The sequence below is a fragment of the Rattus norvegicus genome, chromosome 13 (genome assembly GCF_036323735.1).
Source record: "Rattus norvegicus strain BN/NHsdMcwi chromosome 13, GRCr8, whole genome shotgun sequence".
NCBI classification, from domain to species: domain Eukaryota; kingdom Metazoa; phylum Chordata; class Mammalia; order Rodentia; family Muridae; genus Rattus; species Rattus norvegicus.
The window spans coordinates 78789132-78811594 of NC_086031.1; the positions used below are offsets into that span (position 1 = coordinate 78789132).

The 22463-nt window shown below is 43.3% G+C and overlaps 1 protein-coding gene across 4 annotated transcripts in view; it reads left to right on the top strand.

Moving 5' to 3' along the window:
• The window catches only part of Kifap3 (kinesin-associated protein 3), a 136973-nt gene extending 128283 nt beyond the window's left edge, over nt 1-8690 (top strand). For 2 of the 4 annotated variants that reach the window (XM_039090490.2, XM_063272116.1), the window contains exons 20-21: nt 3508-3573; nt 7354-7504. In XM_039090490.2, coding sequence (XP_038946418.1) covers nt 3508-3553 — 46 coding nt within the window. In that variant the 3' untranslated portion in view covers nt 3554-3573; nt 7354-7504. Of the gene's footprint in view, nt 1-3507; nt 3574-7353 lie in introns of all 4 variants that reach the window. The other 2 variants (XM_039090489.2, NM_001401347.1) reach the window with 1 other exon arrangement.
• The last annotated feature ends 13773 nt before the right edge of the window (nt 8691-22463 follow it).

A 22463-nucleotide genomic window follows, 5' to 3' on the forward strand; every position in this document is an offset into this window, starting at 1 on the left:
CGGTACGTGCCGGGGTGCGAGGCATTGCTTGACAGCACAGAACCCGCCAGTAGGTTCAGAAAGTTCTCGTGCACAATTGAAGACATGTAGTCAAAGAGAGCTAGACGCTGTGCCCTAACTAAAAGACTTCTCTAGAAGCCAGAGAGCACTGCAGGCGGAGGCGGCTTCTCACCTCAGCTTGAGAGTCAGATACAGCGAGTTGTCTGAGGCACCAGCGCTACAAGTAAGAGAAGGGAGGAACTAGTTAGTAGCCGCAGCTCCTTTCATCAACTGTTGTTCTCTTTGGAAAGCCAGTCTAAAATCAGAACAATACAAAATTTATAAATATTTTCCTTGAATGTCCAGAACAAATAAAACAAGAATAGAAAGAATTTCTAGTAAAGGGGACGATGAGGCTAATGAGGAAGGGCTCTTGACGTGCAGATTTGAAAAAAAAAAAAAGACAAATTCAGAAACCACTTCCATGTATGGAAATGCTTGTGATTTCCTTCTTGATTGACAGCCCACTCTTACCCCGACAAGTGTTAGCCATTACTCTGGGCTAGTGAAATAAAAACATCTAATTCTCTCTCAATTGGTGCTAAGAAGACAAGTCTCTAAGTTCCTTCATTTCTCCCTTCATGCACTGTGTGCTGTGCCGTCAGGACTCCCAGGAGTGGGCATGTCACTGTTTGTCAGAGTTGTTCTTTCTCTCCCTCCTGGACCTGGTCAGGGTGCCGCAGAGGAAACTGTAGGTCTGCAGTGGGCGGGGACAAGTATTAATTGAGATTACAGGGAAGTCAGAGAAGTGGGATTTCACTACCAATCGGAATAAATGAAAGACACTTTTTACACACGCCCGTCCATTGGTGTGAATTCGTTTTTATCTGAAGCATCACATAGTCACTAACTGGAGGAATCCGCCCCACAGTCTTTTCCCCTTCCAGCTGACGGATGTCATTAACAATGCTTTTAATGAGTCCCAGACGAATGATTTAAATACAGCTTCCCACCCAATACTTACATAATTTGCCCTTTATTTTGAAAAAATGAAATTTCATTTAAAGATATTATTCATGGGGCTGGAAAGCTGGCTAAGTAATTAAGAACAATTTCTACTCCTTCAAAGGACCTGAGTCAGTTTCCAGCACCCACGTCAAGCAACTCACAACCACATCTGACTCTGGCTGTGGGGATGCAACACTTCCGGTCTCTGGAGGCACCTGCACACATGTGGCACACACAGGTACACACACAAAGAAAACAGACCCCCTGAGTATTATTTATGTTTCACTTTATTAATAATAAAAGGCAAAATATAATTATGTGTATACAACACACAAAAGGAAATTAAAATTACGACTAAACTGTGTCTTTGTGTGTGTGTACATATGACAGACTCATTAAAAGACTGCATAATTATACTCTTGCATTTCATTTTCTCAATGATACAGTGATTCAATTTCAAAACAAATTAATGCCTTAGAGAAATCTAAAATACATGTGTACAACAGTTAAACTTACAAAAGACATAAACGTTTTTGCTGTTGGTTCCATGACAGTTTTCAAACTATGCAGTCAGAATAGTACTTTAATGTGCAGGTTTAACTTTTCACTTGCAAGCAAGCTAGGCATAGTGGCTCACACTTTTAATTCCAGCACTTGGGAAGCTCAGAGGTAGGCTGGTCTCTGTGAGTCCCAGGCCAGCCAGAGCTACACAGTGATACACTGTCACAAAAAAAGAAAAAAGAAAAGAAAAAGTCAGTGTGGAAGACAGTCACTTAAGCCCCACGGTCACAGACTTTACGTTCAGGGACAGGTGTTTCCTATTTTGTGTGAACTAGATTATTTCACACTTATAAAATTGAAGACATTAGTTATCTGAGGAAGCAAAACTTCACTCCATGCGTGTTAAATAGTTTAAATGCAATTAGCTGTTTTAAAACTCAGTGGCACATTCTGAGTACAGTGGTAAGACAAGCTCGCCATCTAGTGGCGATTTTGTAAATTACATTTGGGCGCCCGTTCTGAGACCTTATTAGGTATTATTTACTTGTGTGGCATTTCTCTTCCTACACCAGGGATTTCAAAAACATGGAATTTTCTTACTATTAAAGTCAAACTAGCTTCCTAACCTGTCTGACAGCCCCATGGAATATTTCATGAAGTACTTCCTCTACTCATGGGGAAGGCTCTCTCATTCAGATTATCTGTAGTTATTAAAACTTTGAGTCAGTTTTAAAACCACAGTCTTAGCTCTCAGTTCCAACCTAGAAAAGTTTTGTAACTAAACTTTCATTTCAAAAGCTAGAAAGATAGACCAACAGGATGTCCCCCGACACGTGCTGTCAAACCTGACAGGCTCAGGTCAGCCTCAGGACCACGGACGGAAAGAAAGAGATCCATCGTTCCCACAAGTAGTTGTCCGACCTCCACAAGTGTGGGCACAGTGCACTGCACATACACACAGCCTTTGCTGTGAACTGTAGCAATTTGCTGATTGTTGTTTACAGGACTCGAGGCATGGGCAGATACACTCCCTGCTAAATGTTTGACGTGTGTTTGAGCTCATCCAACACCTTTTTTTTTTTTTTAACCATAGATAAGTTTCTAAAACTCAGGATAGGTTTTTTCAAAACTATTGAGTTCTCCAGAGAGTTTTACCTCAGTCCACTCGTCACTGGAGACCTGAAGTCCTGTGCTAGTTCATACCACACACTTGAGACTTCAACCAGAACGCACCGCGGGCTGCTCTCTGGCTGCTACTGTGTCTTACTCCGGCCTCTATGCCATCTGCATCTCGTTTAGCCCGTGCAATCCTACCTGTCTCTCCAGACTCGTCCATCCATCCCGATACTCTTCGTTCAAGTTACAGTCTTATTGAGTACATTGTTCATGCACATTGGGTTGCACTAATAAGACCAAGAGGTGGGGTCCCCGTGTGTGCTGTACTTGGTTCAGATGAGACTGAGCACCATCAGGGTAGTGTGGCTCTCAGCTGCTGAAGTGATCTCACCCACATCAAAAGTATCATAGATACTTAGTGAAACTCTTAAGTTATTTCAGAAAACATGAAGCGGACAGACTGTGTCCCGATGACTAAATTAACAGGGTAGTGACCAGGAGAATAGACTCCATGTATGATTGCAAAGAGTAATTCTGCGGTTACAGGGAAAGGGTTTGAGAAGAGTATAATAAACCTTCCAGCGGTCTGCCATACCCACACATGGAAGCTGCCTTCATGGAGTTCAAACGCCGCGTGTCTAGGAGTTCAGACAAGGTCCGAGTGAGCTCTGGCAGCAGTGTTGTGAGTTAAAGTACAAACAAGATTGTTTTAAAATATTTTCAGTCTCAGAGCCTATGTGCTCATGAAAAAAATGGATCAAAAGTATTCTCTCTCATGCTGACGTCCACTAATGACTTTATTACGGTTTGTACTTGTCTTGATGCCTTAGTTTAAAGAAGGAAAAATCAGGTTGCTCTGATCTAATCATAGCGAGATAACGATGATGCTTTTCACTTACGCAGCACTGTCCACCCAAGGATGTCAAAGTGCTTTGCAAACATGCACTAACTAAGCCTCAGACGGCCGAGGTAGGTGCTTCTCTCTCTTCTCCAGGAAACCTGAGTGCACCAAGGCTTCCTGCTGGCTGCCACCTCCCTGCACTGTGCTGCATGTACGGCGCCACCTGTCGTTCCCAGACTTTGTTTTTCCCGAATCATTGCCAGTTTAGAATTAGTGAATGTTGCTTGAGGACTTGTTTCAGATCCTACAAATATAGACAGAATTCAATCTTCTGCTTCCTCTGTGTCAATGAAGTTTGTAGATTTATAAAATCAAATTCCAAATGTTCTTTATATTATATTATTGTTGAATTATAAGTGTATTTTCACTTTAAGGAATGTTTTTCCATTTTCTTCTCTACGTTCCCCTAAAGTCATTGTTCTTGGGTATAGAACTTAATAGAGATTGATGACATTATCATCCCTTGATATCTTTTTACCAGAGACCCCTTTTTCTTGGACTAGATTTATCTGTTACCAAGAAAATACACTGGGTTTTGGTAATTAAACAATTTAAGATGTTTTCTCTGAACACTAAAGACAAAAGTTAAATATCACTAAGCAGTCCCAAGAAGACACAGCAGTATGGTGGCTGCATATGCTAATATATGGTAATATAGGATTTACAGACTTTACGTAGATTGAGAGCAGCAGAGAGGGTTTGTACATACAGAGACACACTGAGCGATTACAGTTAATTCCACATGTATAGCCACATGTTACTGTTATCTGTCAGTGCCAAGCAAAGCTCAGATGCCGCACATCACAGCTTAGTTTCCTTGGGTTCCTAGGTCCCTGGTCAGGGCACACAAGTGTCCCTGATACGGTTAATGCCGAGTCAAGTGCGCATAAGTCAGAACAGCCCAAGTTTTCTGCATCACTGCACCTCTGTATCAGTGTGTCTGTCCCTTCCAGAACTTACCGCAAACACTGTCTAATTCCATTTCAAATTGTTAGACTCTCATAGTGTTGACCCAGAATCCACATTAATAATGCTGTATCCTTTTATCAAGAAAGGAAGTAAAATTAATATCCACGTGATCCAAAGGAATATCTGTCTACAAGTTCTACTATCTTAGACAGCCCTGTGCTCCACTACTTTAGAATTACCCACACAAGAGCTCCAAGTAGACAACTGTAGCTTCCCAACCAGCCTAACCTAAAAGACGGCCATGACTACAAAACAGTCCACAGCATCGCAGTTCTGTCCAAGCCAGTTAAATGTCCTTCAAATGCTTCATCCGCGGTACACGAAGGGTGAATCAAAAGGAGCCACTGTTAAGTTAGTTTCCTTTCTTCCCGGGATATAGATGTGTGTGTGTGTGTGTGTGTGTGTGTGTGTGTGTGTGTGTGTGTGTATGTGTGTGTGTATGTGTATATGTGTGTGTATATGTATGTATGTGTGTGTATGTATGTGTGTATGTATGTGTGTATGTGTGTGTATGTATGTGTGTATATGTGTGTATGTGTGTGTATGTATGTGTATGTGTGTGTATGTATGTGTGTGTATGTGTGTGTATGTGTGTATGTGTGTGTATGTGTGTATGTATGTGTGTATGTGTGTATGTGTGTATGTATGTGTGTATATGTGTGTGTATGTGTATGTATGTGTGTATGTATGTGTGTGTATGTGTGTGTATGTGTGTATGTATGTATGTATGTGTGTGTATGTGTGTGTATGTGTGTGTGTGTGTGTGTGTTCATATCAAAAATCCCAGGTGCTGCCCTACACATTGCAGCGTACACTCAGTTGCCACCCACTCTGGACTGCAGACACAGAACCTGCCACAGCGACCTAAACACAGGGATATAAAAGGTTCCACACCTAAGGGTGGGCTTTTCCTTCACTTTCCTGGGGATGCAGACTCTTATTGGCAGTGTAACTGGTGTCTTTATAAAAGGGGGTGGGACTTGACATTTACAGTGAAAAGTGCAGTGTATAGGCATGTCCAAATGTATTTATCCGTTTGACAAGCCACATAGGAAGACAGTGATGAGGAGTCTGCCTATCCACCATAGAAATATGGAAGAGAAGTCACTCAACTCGAATGTAGAGTCGTCTCAGTCCGAGGCTCTGCTGAGCCCCTTCCTCCCTCCCTCAGTGGGAAGTGTGTCAGCCTCTGCTGTCCTATCCTGTGCCTGCATGGCAGACTGCCTGCCATCGTCATCCGTCGTGTAGAGCTCCTAAAGTCCTCCCTTGAGACAGTCAGCTTCAAACCTGCTTTCTTTGCTCGGTGATCTACTGCAAGCCTCTAATTTCCTAATCTCAAAACAAGGTTTCAGACTGAGGAATGACAACAAATTAACGGGACCTGGTACGTCCCAGCTGTCAGCCTCTTAAAGGTGCTAAGGAGTATGTGAAGTGCCAGGGAGAAAGGTGGGGAAGGAGAAGTTCAGATCCATCAGCTATAATCACCCCTTCCATGTCAGGGAGTTAGGAAATGCGTGAGTGGCGTCTGAGTACTTAGGAGTGGTCATCAGGGAACCGTTCCTCTAATTTTGAATAGATGTACCCTGTGGATAAATAGAAGTTTGTTGAATCCCCCAATTTCTGGAATATCTTTTTATTAATTAGATTTATTCTTTGACAAGTATCATACATGCATATAATACTTTCTGGTTACTCAAAACCCCCCACCCTCTCTGGAGCCATCTCTAGAATAATATTTTCCCTTCACCTCAGAGTTTAATCTCTTCAGTGGGGCAAAGTACAAAGGAGTATTTACATTTTCACAATTTCAAAATAAGGTACAGACTTACTCTTCGGATATAGTCTGAGACATATACAAACACTTGAACAATGTGCTATTAGCATTTCAATACTAGTATATTTCGGTATAATCTTATTTGTGAGAGGAAATGTGAATATATTTTTAATCAGAGTGATATTGTATTGGTGAAATTACCTTTCTGCTTAGTAAAATCTCACATAATCTTAATTCATTTAAATGTGCTATGTTTTCAAAGCTCAATTTCTGCATTGAAAATGATTTCCTTTGGCTTTAAGTCCACTGCATGAGCTATGCATGCATGAGCATGTTGAAGCCGCCCTAGCTGCCTGGAAAATGGACATCTTGCCTTTTTGTCAGCATTGGTGACTCTTTGCTAAGATGCTTTTGAAGAACAGATTTTCTTCTAACAGTTTATTCGTAGACAAAACAAAATTGTGAATTCAGAGTAAACTGTGTCTGTGCTGTGGGCTGTCTTTGTGACTCTAGGGCTTCTGCTTGCATAGAGTAAACCAGAGCATACAATTGTGTTGCTTTTACTAAAAAGGAAAAGATACACAATTTGGCTTTCAGAGTTTACAGACCAACTCTGGCTGGTTTGCAGGCCGTGTAGCGTTCTCTCTTGTTCTTTCAGACTCGTATAACTTAGATGTGTTGGGAGTTCACTGCTGATACTCAGATTGCATATCCTATTAATTGGGGGATCGTCTCTATTCCTCAGGACAGAGACCGTGCAATAGTCCGCAAACCCTTGCCATGCCATCATTCCCAGTGCAGTAATGCACTCACTGCTCGAATGTGATTTTCCCTAGTCCTTCATAATTTGTTCATTCAAATCGTTTTCAATTGAGTCTTCTGCTTTATGTGGAACAGACCCTCCAGACAGGTTTCTGATATTTGGACATATATTGTCAGAGGCATATATTTTATTGTGTACATTTTAATGAGAATATAAAAGGTTAATAATATCTTTGAAAATTATGTCGCTGTCAAGGAGTCTTTGAAGTGAGCTTCTGGGGTCCTGACAATGACCTGCTGTGGTTGAAAGCAGAGCACTTCTAACCTGCCTTTCTCTTTCCAGCCTTGGAATGGATGGCTTTGGTCAGCCAGTGGGAATCCTCGGACGCCCCGCCACCGCATATGGATTCCGCCCTGACGAGCCTTACTACTACAGCTTTGGGTCTCGATAAAATCACCCTCCCATGTATAACTCGGCTGAGGAGAGATCTGTGTGCTGTGGGCTAACCTTGAATCTTGACTTAATAATGCATGTTGTTCTCCTGTGGGGCTGCGTTGCTTATTTCTCCCCGCTGTTAGCTTCGGGTTAGCGCTAACCTCACGCCTTTCGTTGACATGGTTGATGCTCCACCGTTCACGCATCCAGCCACATCTTGAGGTGAATGACATTTCCCATGAGACTGCTGCAGAGCTGCTAGCCTGGAAAAGCAGATGCTACACCATTTACACTACGTGACTAATCTCTATTAAAAGGTGGCATGCCCGCAAAGGAGTGGGCCAAAGTCATGTGTTCATACTGTGTTTCACAGGAACCACTCATGTACATGGGATACACATACTTTTTTTTTTTTTGCGTTCTCTTTCTTTTTATAAACTCCTAGTGTTTCGTGTGAGCCATGCTGCCTTTACCTTTTATTTTAAATGAACCTCATTCTTTTTATCCCATGCTGTGTCTGGAAGTTTCTTTCACAAAGTTTTTAACTATATGAGTTTTTTAACTTAACAGTGAACACATGCTATAAGTAAGTTATGCACGTATAGACTAGCGAGTGACCCAGAGTCCTGACATGTTAACTGCAGCAGACACTGAGGAGCGGGATCCTCTGTGAGTGCAGCAGGAGCAACACTGAGCTTGTAAGTTTTGTTCTTCTGAGATGTACGATGTAAACTGTGAAGATGCTAAGTATTTTTGCCTTACCTAAGAAAATTAAGGAAAGGACTCTCTGTTCACTTAAGTTAGAAGTGGGTGGTGGGAATAAAAGGGACACAATGATTAATAATGGGTTTTGAAAATAATTCATTGATTGTAAAATACTGAAAACTTTCCTTGAGAAACCAAGCAAATGAATCCAATATGAGCACAGATCATCTCCTACTGAAGGAAACATACAATTCAGAACAGTGCAGGTCAAGGGGAAGATTTCTGCTTTTAAATTTAAAATCCCACTGATCCAAGTATACTGTTTACCTTAATTCACACGTTTCACAGAGTCCTGGTGCTGGGACGGTCATCTGCCTGAGAAATGTAAAGCTAAGCAACAGGTGTGCTCTCACCTGACACACACGGTAGTGTATGATCTGGGACGGCGTCTGTGTGTGCTCTACAACTCTGAATGCATGCAGCTATTGTCTTTGTTTCCCTTTACCCACAAAATATTAAAGCCAGAAAGGTTCGAATCAGCACTGTCCAACTCTCATTTTTACGACTAAAAAAAAAAATCTATGGTGAGAGCCAGTGGGATGACTGGGTAAGTAAAGTCACTTGCCACCAAGCCTGAAGTCCTGAGTTCAAGTCCCAGGACCTACGTGGTTGAAGGAGCAAGGCGATTGCTGCACATTGTCTTCATACATGCACCCTAACCCCACACTGTGACACACGTGCACCCTACATGAACCCCAAGACAACTACGTGTAAAATATTTTTTTAAACTGAGGTGAGATATTAATGACTTGCCCATGTTTCTATATTTAGTCAGTGGATTACCTGACTTGGTTTTCACTACAGCAGTCTTTGTACAGATGCTTCCCTGCTGCTTATCACATGTGTAGTCTATGTACACGTGCTGTCCATCACATGCACAGTCTATGTACACGTGCTGTCCATCACATGCACAGTCTATGTACACATGCATCCATCACATGCACAGTCTATGTACACGTGCTGTCCATCACATGCACAGTCTATGTACACGTGCTGTCCATCACATGCACAGTCTATGTACACGTGCTGTCCATCACATGCACAGTCTATGTACACGTGCATCCATCACATGCACAGTCTATGTACACGTGCTGTCCATCACATGCACAGTCTATGTACACGTGCTGTCCATCACATGCACAGTCTATGTACACGTGCTGTTCATCACGTACGCAGTCCATTTACACAAAAGTGACACTAGTAGGAAATAAACTGATGCTTACACACTGACTGAGAAGACTAATGATTCGTAACATTTCTGAGTATCTTACTGTTGAAGGACTTCACAGATTAAGAAACCTCAATCTTTCAGCTCAGGCATGGAGAGTTTAGCGTTCTCTTGATTTGAAAGCTTGCCAAAGAGATTAATAAAGAAGACTAACTAAAGTCTTGTGCATGTCAGAGGACGAAAAGCATTGGACGTGACACTTCTAGAAATGTCATTCATAATATAAATCATATCCTGATCTCACTAGAGTTTGCTTACAAATTAAGGTCACACCTAATTTAATGATGTATACAAGAAATTTTTTTGGCATAAAAATTAAAGTTTCCACAAGCATCTTAAACGTCTGGAACTATAGTTTAGCATATATTCAACCTGGGTTGTATCCCAGCACCACAAATAAAATAATTTAAATCTCAAAGTAGCTTGCAGAGAAAAGCATACACTGCTTCAAAGAACAAACTGCCTCGGTCTCTGGTATTAAGTGGTAACAAGCAGGGTGTGTAGTGTAGGCTTACTGTTGAGGGACAGTTGGGTTCAGAACTCAAAAACACTTCACTTGAATAATTTTTTAGTGATTTTTTTTTAAAGACAGCTTTTCCTCATCTACTTTTTCTGGTGTAACATTAGGGATTTAACTGCCTTACACATGGCAGCAGTTAACCTCGGCAGCCCTGATTTGGATATTCTTTTTTTTTTTTAAAGATTTATTTTATTTAATATATATATATAAGTACACTGTAGCTGTCTTCAGATACACCAGAAGAGGGTATCGGATCTCCTTACAGATGGTTGTGAGCCACCATGTGGTTGCTGGGAATTGAACTCATGACCTCTGGAAGAGCAGTAGGGTGCTCTTAACCGCTGAGCCATCTCTCCAGCCCTGATTTGGATATTCTTAAGAAAGAGTATGGAAAGCAGACCCCTCCGCTCCCCAACACACGCCTTCTATTGGAAATGGATTCCTTTCTCATTTAATGTATCCTGATGACACTTTCTCCAACTACCATCCTTCCCAGTTCCTCCCACTTACCTTCTCATCTGGACCCACTAGCTTTCTCTGATTAAAACAAAACAGGCTTCTAAGAGACGACTATCAAATATGACAAAATAAAATATAAGGTAAAGCAAAAACTGTCAAACAAGACTGGACAAGACAACCCAGCAGAAGAAAGTGTCCCAAGAGCAGGCTTAAGAACCAGGGACACTCATTCACACGCTCGGGAGTCTCATAAAATACTAAGCTGTAAGCTACGATCCATACAGAGGTGCAGAACCGTGGAGGTGCAGAACCGTGGAGGTGCAGAACCGTGGAGGCGCAGAACCGTGGAGGCGCAGAACCGTGGAGGTGCAGAACCGTGGAGGTGCAGAACCATGGAGGCCCGTGCTTGCTCCTTCAGTCTTGGTTCCCATGAGCCTCGCTTAGTTGATTCAGAGGGCCTCGTCCTCCTGGCGTCTCCAGTCTTTCCACCTCCTCTCCCGTGGGCTTTCCTGAACTGTGGGGGAAGGAATTTGACAGACGTCCCATTTTATCGTTTCTATCTGCTGCAGAAGGTCATCTCTATAATGATGACTGAATGGGCCCTTGATCTGTTCTTCTTACTGATCCCATTCACTTTCCAAAACGAAAGTGTCAATTTTTTAAAAAAATCCAAGTCAGCTTTAGGAAGAAGCCACCAAATGATTGGATGACTTTGAAAGCTGGTTGGCAGTTGTATCAACTGCCGTACCAAATGGAGATTAACATTACCATCCTGGAAATGCTTGCCTGAGAAATTAAAACTCAGTGGTGAGTGACATGGTTTTGACAACTCGACAAGTAAAGGGATATAACTTATTAGAGTCCTCCATTCAACCTGGGCTTTTAGTAAAAATGATGACAGCTCCCTTGGGAAATCAGACACGATGTTGAATATTCTATCTTATGTATTAATCTCTAAATTTAGAGTTCAGATATTCACTACACAGAGCCTAATCTCTTAAGGTATTGTTTTCTGGCCATTGCTTTTTGATGCCTGCAGCCCCAGGCTTCTGTGTCTAGTATTATGTGTTGTGTGTTTCCTGTGTCAGGAATGGCCTTCCTTGGTAGACATGCTTGTCTTTTGTTAGCTTGGAAAACTCTCTGTCCTCACACTCCTCCTCCTCCCACTCTCCTGGCTTTGAAAATCAAGGTCGACTCTCATCCGTCTGGATTCCACCACACTACAGTTCACACTTCCAACGTCTTTACAGCTAAAGTGTCCAGCCAAACCTGGACGAAGCGTAGTATATAGTCCCTCGTGCTTCAGGAGCTTCACAGCTGTGAGGACAGGCTTTCCAAATTAAAGAGGCCCAGCAGACAGAAAGGGGTGGCTTCTCTAAGGTTGTAGACTTGTCTGTGCCCTCTGGAACTCCTTACATCAAAATCCCACACCTGACTGCTGCACCTTTCCTTACCTGACAGAGGTCACAATTGTAAGATCCATTCGTCATTGTGACATGCCGTTTAGAGTCTGTGGTAATGGGGTCAGCTTCTTCCCAATCAATTTTGTATCAGTCAGAATCGTAACAAAGACAGAACCACAATATGTGGAGTTTGTGACAGGAGCCTGGAAACTCCTGAAATGTCTACAAAGCTCTTTTGGTTGGTTTTTCAGGGGGAGGTGTTTTGGTTTGGTTTGGTTTTTTTGAGTTTGTCTTGTTTTGTGGGGTGTTTTGTTTTGTTTTGTTTTGTTTTGTTTTTTGAAGTTTCTATAGACCGGCTTGGCTGACAATTGGAAATAGAATAAAAAACTGTTCCCTTCCAGGGAATCAAAATGAGCTCTGATTAAGGAACTCAGCTTGACATGCAAGTAAAGAGGCTGAGTTAGGCGTGTCTGTTGTTAACAGGAGTGCCCTGTGGTTGTCTGGACTAGGTCTCACCAGTGTGTATTAAATAGGGGTGAAGCCTTTACATGGCCTTTGTTCCATAAGGTGGAGAGGGCAGCATATGATTTCTTGGAACTGTCTGGTGTTTTGATCCAGAGAGCCACACTGGAAGAGACCCTACCAGAACAACCTCTCCCATACCTGGACATGATGTTGATGGCAAAATTGTGCACTACAGCCAGACTCTGTTGCCTTAATAGCACTAGCCTTTCAGAGGGGGCAAGTCATTCTTAGATGTGCACATAACGTAATTATGACAGAGCGGGTGTGAAATTGATTGTTCTCATAGCTCATCTATTTTGCAGACTGCATGAAGACCTCATCACTTCCTATAGTGGAGTAAATTCTATTGAGTGTATGTATCATACTTTTCCCATAAGTCCAGCTACTTTTTAGGCAGCCAAAAAAGCTCTCAAAATTAAGACAGCACACAGAGACTATCAGCCTCCAGGCCGCGAGCCAACCTGGTTCCAAATGTCCTTATCTACACAAGTAGGTGACGCTGTTCATTTGACACCAGAGGGAGCAGGGGAGCCTACAGGAGTCCAGCTCCCTTCTGAAGTGTAACCAAATTTATCCCTCAATGGTTTGCTCTTCCTTTTCAGTGGCTCCTTCTGAAAAACCCCATTGCTACGATCAAATTTTCATGTAATTCCTAATCACTTTCCACCTAAATAAAAAGCAATAAAATGTTACTTATTTGGAAATAGCACAGCATTTCAAGAGGAACATGCACATCAGAGTAAACTGGATATATTCAGTGTGATGGAGCAAGGCAACATTTTCAAAGACAAAGAAGAGGAGGATCGTCCATACTTAGGAACAAGGGTAAATAAACTCTGGACCCCAGGGTTGAAGAGCCAGTTGCTGGCAAATGTCCTTGCAGACATTTTTATATAAGATTTAAGTGGCTTCTGGGAGCTTCTGACAGAAGGATTTTTTGATAGTTTCTATCAGGCATTTATTTAAGAACCCTTTTTTCCAAACCTCTCAATATTTATGATTATTCTGTGTTTTATTGGCTTTTGAGACAAGGAATTGCTCTGTCCTCCAGGCTGGCCTCAAATGCACAGTGACCCCCTGCCTCAGCCTCTGAGTGTTAGAGGGAGGAGCACAGGCCACCATATCGAGCTTACAGGTTTTTGTTAAAGCTTCTGCTCCTGCCTTCTCTCAGCCTTGCCCAGTTTGGTCTGACTTTCTGTTGCTAAAACTGTGTGTGTGTGTGTGTGTGTGTGTGTGTGTGTGTGTGTGTGTGTGTGTGTGTGTGTACTTGATGTGTGGACACTGTGTTCTAAGCACATTCCCACTGGATTCTTGTACATGGATTTTGCTTTTCTGTTTCTTGGAGAAGACAAGAAAGGCAAGCAAGGACTTCCGCTGCCTTTGTTTCTGACCAGAATCTAAGAGGCACCATCATGCCCTATGGTTTGTCTTTCTGATACTGGTGGCTCTTGTGGTGGACATATACACCATCATGTACCAGTTCACTCGATTGGTGAATTCTTTATACAATGGCCTTTGTTCCATACAAGTGGAGAAAGTGGCAAAGTTGGGGAAAAGAGACATTACTGCCAAAAAAGAGGGCAAAATCCAATAAAGCTCTTCAATCTCTGGACTTGATTTTCTTGTTTTCACGTTTGTTGACCATTGCTGGGTCAGTACCCTGCAGGTCAACGTACCAGCAGCCATTAAAGTGGTTGGTTGTGCCTAGATCTTGTTTGTATCGGTTGAATAAAAACCCCAAGGTTAACCTCTGCCCCAGCAGTGAACGTGAGCCATAGTAGGTAGGAAGTCCTATGTTTGACAGTCTAGGATGTGGTCACGCATAGGGGCCAGCAGTTTGGTTGCTAACACTAAGGGAAAAAAATGTTAACATTTAAATTATGAGATGCTGTTTATGGTAAAATGCTCCCAAATCCTAGAACATTAGGAAAACCTGTAGTTTTTACACTTCATAAAACATAGATGTTAGCACCTTGGGGCAGTAGAGAAAATGCAGAAGTGAACAGGTTCAGAAGCCTGTGATACTAGAAAGCATAGGCCTTCCTGAGCAGAGAAGTCTGAACAGACACAGGAAGAGGGCATGAGAGTTAGGCAAATGAATACCAAAGGCTCGGGGGTGGCAGACTGAAGGAGGAGCTAGATCAGAAGTCCTAAGACGAGTCCAGGACTTGGGGGGATGTCGAGGAGGCTGGTGTGAGTGGACAGGTTGAGTGAAAAAATGGAAGAAGGCAAAAGAGGAAGTGCTAAATCAATCGTGTGCTGCTGTTCCTGGAGGCCAGAAGAGGGCATCGGATCCCCTGGGACTGGAGTTACAGGTGAGCTACCGGATGTAGGTACTAGGAAGTGAACGCAGGGCCTGTGCAAACCCAGCAAGTGCTCTTAACCACTGAGCCATGGTTCCAGCTTCACAGGCCCCACACGTCGCATCGAGATGAAGCACTCAGCATCCATAGGAAACAAATCTAAATCAGTGTATGAAGTCCTGTCTTCAGTATCCATTACCCACTGGCCTTAGTGAATCAAATCATAAACACTTAATCTTGCTTTGGTTTAAGATGTAGGTTCTCACTGTTAAACCAATCAGGTCCAGCCAGTGCCTGTAGCAGACTACTTAGCCAGGGGACCAAGAGAACTGACACTGGTATTAATTATTTCCCCCAACTATGGCAAGATTTTTTTTTCTAATTACCCCTGATCAACCAGCATAGAAAAAACAGAACATAAAAAGGCCATACATAGTTCCTTTTATCTCCTGAAAACTCTAACCATCCTCAGTTTTGTAGGACTGTTTCTATAAGGGCATTTAACTTGTTTCAATTCAGAAACAAACTTTTAATACCTATAGGTCCTGATCAACTTATCTACTTAGTTTGGAAAGAGTTGGAAGAGGCGTATTTAGTCAAACCATTAGTACATGTCCACAAAGCAGTCTCAGAGGCCCAGGAGTAATATTTATATGAATTAACCCAAAAGTCCAATAGCAAGCATCAGGCAGGATACAGGGAAGTGCCTAGGCTAAAGGTTTTGGATATTAGGCAGGTTTTAGCCCCTTATATGTCCTCTAATGTCAAGCTAGGCTGCCCTCAGTCACACAGTTTTGTCAGTTAATTAGCTGATAGTCTGGTGAGTTCCTATCCCTCTGTGGTATAGGGCTGGATATCTAAGCATAACCACCAATTCTGGCTGATTTTTTGGCTGGGAATGATTAACTCAATCCCCAGGGCCCCCTCTTGGTTCCCCGGGTTTTTCCTGTTTCCAAAGGGTCATAATATGTTTAAAGAAAGTTTTCAGGAAGCCTTAGTTTTACAAACCCAGATTTTGCAATAGAAAGTCCCTCGTTCCTGGCAATTAGGGGCACAGTCACAGGAACGCACAGAATTATAAACTCTGTACTCTCAAAAATAAACCTCCCCGTCTTTCCTTGTTTCCGGTACAAGCAGGCATTAGGGGGCACCAGCAAGTAAAGGTCAGGATGGAATGCAGGTTGCTGGTCAACAGCCATGTTATCTAATCCCTTCCCTGTATCTGTCTTCCTCAGTTCCCAGGTACAAACCTGAGGCCTGTAAGGGTTGGACTATAACCCCGTGCTCATACCAAACAAGTTTTAGAAGGTAGAGGGGCAGGGAGTGGAAGGGCCTGGGACCTGATAAGACCTTAATTTCAGTGGGTCCATAGTCTGGAGTCAGTTCATTTGGTGACAGCATCTGTGTCTTCCACTTGCTTGACCTGGGTGTGGTGGATCCATGGTGTGATGCAGCTGTCTTCACAGCCTTAGGAGTGGAGAGATTCACCATGCAGAGTCCTACCCTGGTTGGTTTCAGTGGCCCTTTGACTGCCTGCTGACCCAGACAGTATCCCTGGACTAGAACAAAGGGAAGCTGGTGGTGAACTTACTCGGGAATCCACTGGTCTCTCAGATAATCTGATGAAGTAGTCTTTATGGAGGACTGGAGGGCCTGCAGTGACTTGAGAAAGGAATGATTCTGGCAGCTGCTGGCTTGTGGCCTGGGAAGCAGTGGGAAGGCCTTTCAAACATAATCCCATAGGGTAAATCCCTCCCTTCGGGTCACAGTGGGTTGAAGCCAAGCAAAGGAAGAAGGCCATCCATCCTTTGCTGGACTTTAATGAGAGTTTTGTTAGAGTTTTTTTTTTTTTTTTTTTTTTAATGTCCTGGATTTTTTGTTTGTTTGTTTGCTTGCTTTGGTTTGCTGGTTTTTTTTTTTCCCCCCGGAGCTGGGGATTGAACCCAGGGCCTTGTGTTTCCTAGGCAAGCGCTCTACCACTGAGCTAAATCCCCAACCCTTGTTGGTTTTTTTTTAAACTGGTTAGAACTCTGAGGTCTATTTGCACAATGAACTTTTTAATCTATGTCTAAAGCTTACCTATTAATTGAGAGGTTTGGACTACAAAACCCAGGTTGCTGTTGGACGCCATTACTAGGGGGGACACTAAATCAAGTGACCAGTTCTTGGAGAAGCTTTTTAGTTACAATTTGAACACTTCTCTCCGCCTAGAAAAGCTATCTATAAAAACAAGCAAGTACTTTTATCCTCCCCCAGCAGGCTGGATCTTGGTAAAGTCAGTTTTCCCAGAGTTTGTGGGGGGGTTGGTCTCTCATTTGGACACCTTCCAGGGTAAGCACTGGATGATCCATTAAGGTTCCAGGGAAGATGGTGGTGGACTTATTCTGGGATCCACTGGTCTCTCAGATAAGCTGATGAATTTGCCTTTATGGAGGACTGGATTAAGCTTAAAGCATAATCATGGAATCTGACTGAGACATCCCATGTTAGACGGTCCAGTCGAGGTATAACATACCTTGGTCTGGGCAGCTCAGAAAGTCTGGACCCCATATGAGTAGCTGGTGTAGGTCAGTTACCAGCAGTCCTGCTGGTGTTTCTGGGAGAATGATCTTTCCCTCCAGTGTCCTCCATCAACCTGTAGGTTTGAACTGTCCACTTTGTTTATCATGGAGTCTCGGGATAGACCAGATTATGGTATGTCATCAGAACTAGTCAGAGGGCCTGTGTCAGGCAGCCAGGTCAGAAGCCCAGCGGTGGAGGACAGTGATTTGTAGCAGAAACCAAATAGACTCTTGGACGGCCAAGGCTCTTTAATATTCTTTTTTCAGCAATGAAAAGCCCTTTCTCTCTATAGATCATACCATGAACAAACCTACGGACTAGTGGTCCGTGTATATACTGGTTGACTTTTCAATCCGTTCTGCTTTCTGGGCCTGAGGTATGGTTTTGGTTAAATTAACAATTGCAAATCCCACGTACCTGGCTTCATATTTTATCCGGTGAGAGTCATGGAGGAGTACCGGTGGGTTGTCAGCAGGCAGGAGGGTAGCAGGATTGAGGTGGGGTGCTCAAACCTGACTCAGTGGTGAGCCAGGAGTAGGATCTGGAACTGGGTCACACAGTCATTAGACAGCCAGCATTCTGGTGCTTTTCTGAGGAGGATCTCAACAATATCGTGGGTGCTGTGAGTATAAGATCTTGATCCATAGTTAACGTCTTTGCTTTCTCTTATTAAGTTAGCAGCAGCTGTCACAGTTCTTAGACAGGTGGGTACAACCTGTGGCTATAGGGTCCAATCATTTTGGCAAGTATGTCATAGGGTGTTGCCATGGATCCAAAGTTTAGGTTAAAACCTATTTTGTCTTCTGTAATCTCGGTCCAGATTAAGGATTTAGTGCCCCACATCCTGACGCGTGCGCACACGCACACACACACACACACACACACACACACACACACACACAGAGAGAGAGAGAGAGAGAGAGAGAGAGAGAGAGAGAGAGAGAGAGAGAGAGCGCAAACTGGTATCCAGAGGCAGCAATGTCCTGCTGCACCTGCCTCTCAAACCTCAGACTCTCAAACCTCTCTCTTAGTCTTCGGAGTTGGGATCTGAAGTTCAATCCTACTCAGGCTCCTTAGCCTCCCCCTGGCTGGTGGCCAAGATCGGTAGTCTTCTAAAAAGCTAGGCTTTCATAGCCAACATTTTGTAACCCAAGATCTATAACTCTTACAGCAGTCCCTTTCATAATCCATTTCCCAGGAAACCTCTAGTGGAAGGGCAGGGAGTCTGCATTAGTGTCTTTAAAGCCTGGGGCATCCTGGTGCAGGCAGGTATATTGCCCACTGTGACCTTTTAAATGGGTCTATCCACTTAAAAGCCAAGATGGGTTGATTCATCCCTGCCAAGGGGAGGTTGAGGGGTGCATCGTTTAGTTCCAAGGCCGTGTGCAACCCTTTCTCTGGAATTATGAGATTCCGAGGTCCCAGATTTCTTCATAGGCACGAGAGCCATACTGCAGGGTAACTGGGAAGGCACCGGGCTGCCTGTCTCTTTTCAAGCCAGATAGTATCTGACTGCAATTTCCCTTTTTGTTTCCAGGGTCACTGGATATGGTTTAATCTGGACAGGGGAAGCTGGGTAGTTGGACAACTGTAAGAGCTTAGGTTGGACTAGTCATGTGTGGTGGGCGGTTTCTTCTGACAGAGGGTGAGACACCCAAACTTTGCTGGTTATTTGTAAGTCTAATGGCATCTTATCTGGGAGGAGGTGATAGTGGCTTTCCGTCTATGCAAAAGGTCTTGTCCCAGTTCTCTGCTGTTAAAGGGTTCTTTGTGCTACCTACAGTAACTGGAACCTGCTAATACTTTTAAAATGGTCAGCTTTTATAATTTTTTCTAATATCTGGGACCAAGTGTGTGAAAAAGGAAATGTTTAATCTTTTTTTAAAGTACTTAGTGAGAATTATTTAGTTTTCTTGGTCAGTGTTGAGCAGAAACAGAAGTCTCTTCTGCCTAGGCTGTGTTGTCTCTAGCCTAGTCCAGGGGCAGTTTTGTTCATTTTTTATTTTTATTTTTTAGTTTTTATTTATTTACAAAATGGTGCATTTTATGAATCATTGATTTAAAATGCAACATAAATCATAAAGAGAAAGGAGAGGAACTTTCTCTTTTCCTTTGGGCTCAGCCCAGGGAAACATTTCTTCCTCCCTGGGACTGCTTAGAGCAGGCCACAGAGTGGAACAGAGGGATTGCTTACCTGGGGGAACTAGTTCCTATTTCCTGCATTTACTTAGAGGACAGAAGGCCCTGGGTGAGAGGCCCTGCCCCTCCCACCTCCACCCAGGAGCCAAACCCTCCTGCTCCAGAGTGAGGCAGGTGGACTGTTTGTTTGTTGTGGTGTTTTTGTTTGTTTGGTTTGGGTTTTGGCCTTTTATGTTTTGTTTGTTTGTCTGGGTGACCTGGCAGAGACAAATGGATTTGGGTCCTCAATGGGATGGGGTACAGGTCTTAAGCCTGGGGGTTCTCACACCAGAGAGTGATCTGGTCAATACAGGGAAACAGAACTGACAGAAACACATAGAAAGACACACAGAGACACAAAGCAGACAGTCACACAAAGACAACAAGAGATACAGACATAGAAAAGACAACCAAGGGTAGCCACCACATTCATACACCTGAACAGACAGACAGAAGGATCCAGTCACAATCACATGGACACTGGACCAGCAGACATGTCTGACCTTTCCTATGTGACCAGACTCTGGGAGGTGACAGACCAAGGCAACCTGATTCCTTTTGGGGTGGAGGTGTCAGACCCCTCCAAAGCCTTATGCAGTGAGTGATCGAAGGGAACTCTGGGGAGCTTGCTTACCTCCTAGGAGTCACTTGACCACCAAACTCTTCTTTGATCCAAGGTACTCTGAACACCCCACCCCACCCTGTCGAAGCTTGGTCTCTGGGATCTCCTGAGGTATCCAGAAATGTAGGATATTCCCCAAAAAGACTGCTCAGACACGGGTTCAAAACAGTAGAAAGGGTTTTTTTTGTTCTGTTTTTGTTTGGTTTTTTTTAGACAGCTAACAACTACACTGTGTTCAGGACATCCGTGTAGCACTCAGACTGTATCAGGATGAGCTTGTAAGAAGAACCACCATGTTTTGAGCTGACATAGTTCAGTTAACACAGTTAGTCAGAAGCATAGCTACAGAAGCTAAAAGCAAGGCTAGTACATTTTGAGACTTTCCTAGAACTATGGCCTTGGGGGAATAGACTTCGTTTTAGTTTTGGCAGGTGGTGCCGTCTACACTCTGAGTCTTACAGCCTGGATGTTGCTTCCATCACGGAGTCAGCTGTGCTGAGGTCTGGGGTTGTTTTACAAGACCTAGACAACTCAACACCAACACATCCATTATTTTCCCCTAACCTGTCTCTTAAACTCTGAGGTGATTCATGCACAGCTGGGGGCTAAGAAGCATTTCACACTTGGATTGGCATCAGAAGGATTTAAATCAGAAACCCATTCTTCAGAGATAGATACTACAGCTAATGCCCTTCTCATGTCTAATGTAGACTAATAGTGCTTTTAAGGATGTTAAAAAGGGGGATTTTCATTGCTAAAATGAGTAACTTCAAAATAGGTCAAATAGACTGAAAGGTTGCAAGGTACCAGCCTTCCGTTCAAGTATAAGAATCTAGGGAGCCCAACATCTACACAAAGACTCATATGCAAGCAATCTGGTGGGGAGGGGCATTAGGAGATGGCTCAGTCAGTAAAGTGCTCGGAACCTGAGTCTGGTCCCCAGAATTTATGTTTAAAAATGCAGAGTGTTGGCAGAAGCCTGGAATCCTAGCACTGGAAAAGCAAAGGCGAGTAGATTCTGGGGCTCCCTGGACAGAGAGCCTAGATTAATCAGAGCTGCAAGCCAGTGAAAGAGCTTGTCTCCAGACCTCCATGAGGAAATCACCTGTGGTGGTACTTTGTCCTCCACACACTAAGTTTTGTCACCCAACTCCAGTCAGGACAGTTGAATCTGTATGTGCCAGTACAACACTGATCTCTTTCCTACAGAATCCAGTGTCCACTGGACAGAACAATCAGCATACCCTATTGAGGGGGAACTGTACAAGTTAATCTGTGGCCTCGAATATGTGGTCCTTAATCCCGAGATGTAAGAGATGGTTTATTTAGAGACTGCAGTGACACCAGAGGTAAATGAAGTGAATACATAGTGGGCAGGGAAAGTACTGAGGGTGTCTCTTCCAATCCTGTCTTACACATTCAGCAGGAAAGTCTCTTATCGTTAATTTTAGAGGAAAAGGTAACTATAGTGTTTGGGAAAATAGGATACAGGCTACCCAAGATCCCATCCACACCTGGATTTGGATTAGTATTCAAAGAATGGATGAGAATGCCAGCAAGCACTCAGGACTAAAGATACAGCACGATGGCGAGTCAGGAAAGCAATCATGTTCTCGGTAGATTTCAGGTGCTGCTTAAAGTGGCTCGATTTTACTCCTCCAGGAAAAAGAGAGCAAAACAAATTGACCAAGGCAATCCTGGTCTCATGCTGACTTGCCTTACAGAACATGGTAGCTGCTATTACTTTATCCGTGCCCACAGTCTCTACCAGGAAGGCGGAGGCTGCGACCTCCCACACGCAAACGGTTTGAACATTTAGTCTTTGACTATTGTATCGAAGGTAAACATGCGAGGAGAACAAGAAGTCAGCGGATATTGGAGCCGGTAACACTATCGCACGTGTAGCCTTCTCTTCCTCCTTTTCTCTCCCACACTCCCTTCCCCTCCTCTCACTCTTATCTCTCCTCTCCTCCCATCCCCATTTCTCCTCTTCACTTTCTTCCCTTCCGTCCGTCCTCTTCGGTCTTGAATGAGATTCCTTACTTTTCCGCTGAATTATGATTCCAGGTTTTCCATTTGAAACCTTAAGCATTAATTCTTAGTCTTAAGCGTCAATCATCAGGATTTCTGACAACTTCATCAGCAGTTAAAAATAAATAAATAAATAAATAAATAAATAAATAAATAAATAAATAAATAAATAAATAAATAAATAAATAAATAAATAAATAAAAATCTCGTGCAGCACAGCCAATTAAGGTGGCTAGGACGCTGAGGGAGAACCCGGAAAGTTCTGGCTCAGCCCCAAACTCCTCTCTCCCCGCCCCTTACTGTAGTACTTGTCTGAAGCCAGAGGCGGCCATTTTGGCTTCGGGCGGAAATGAACTCAAAAGTAGCCGGTTAAAAACCCAAACATTAAAACCAGGACGCCCCTGCAGTCGAGCTGGAAATA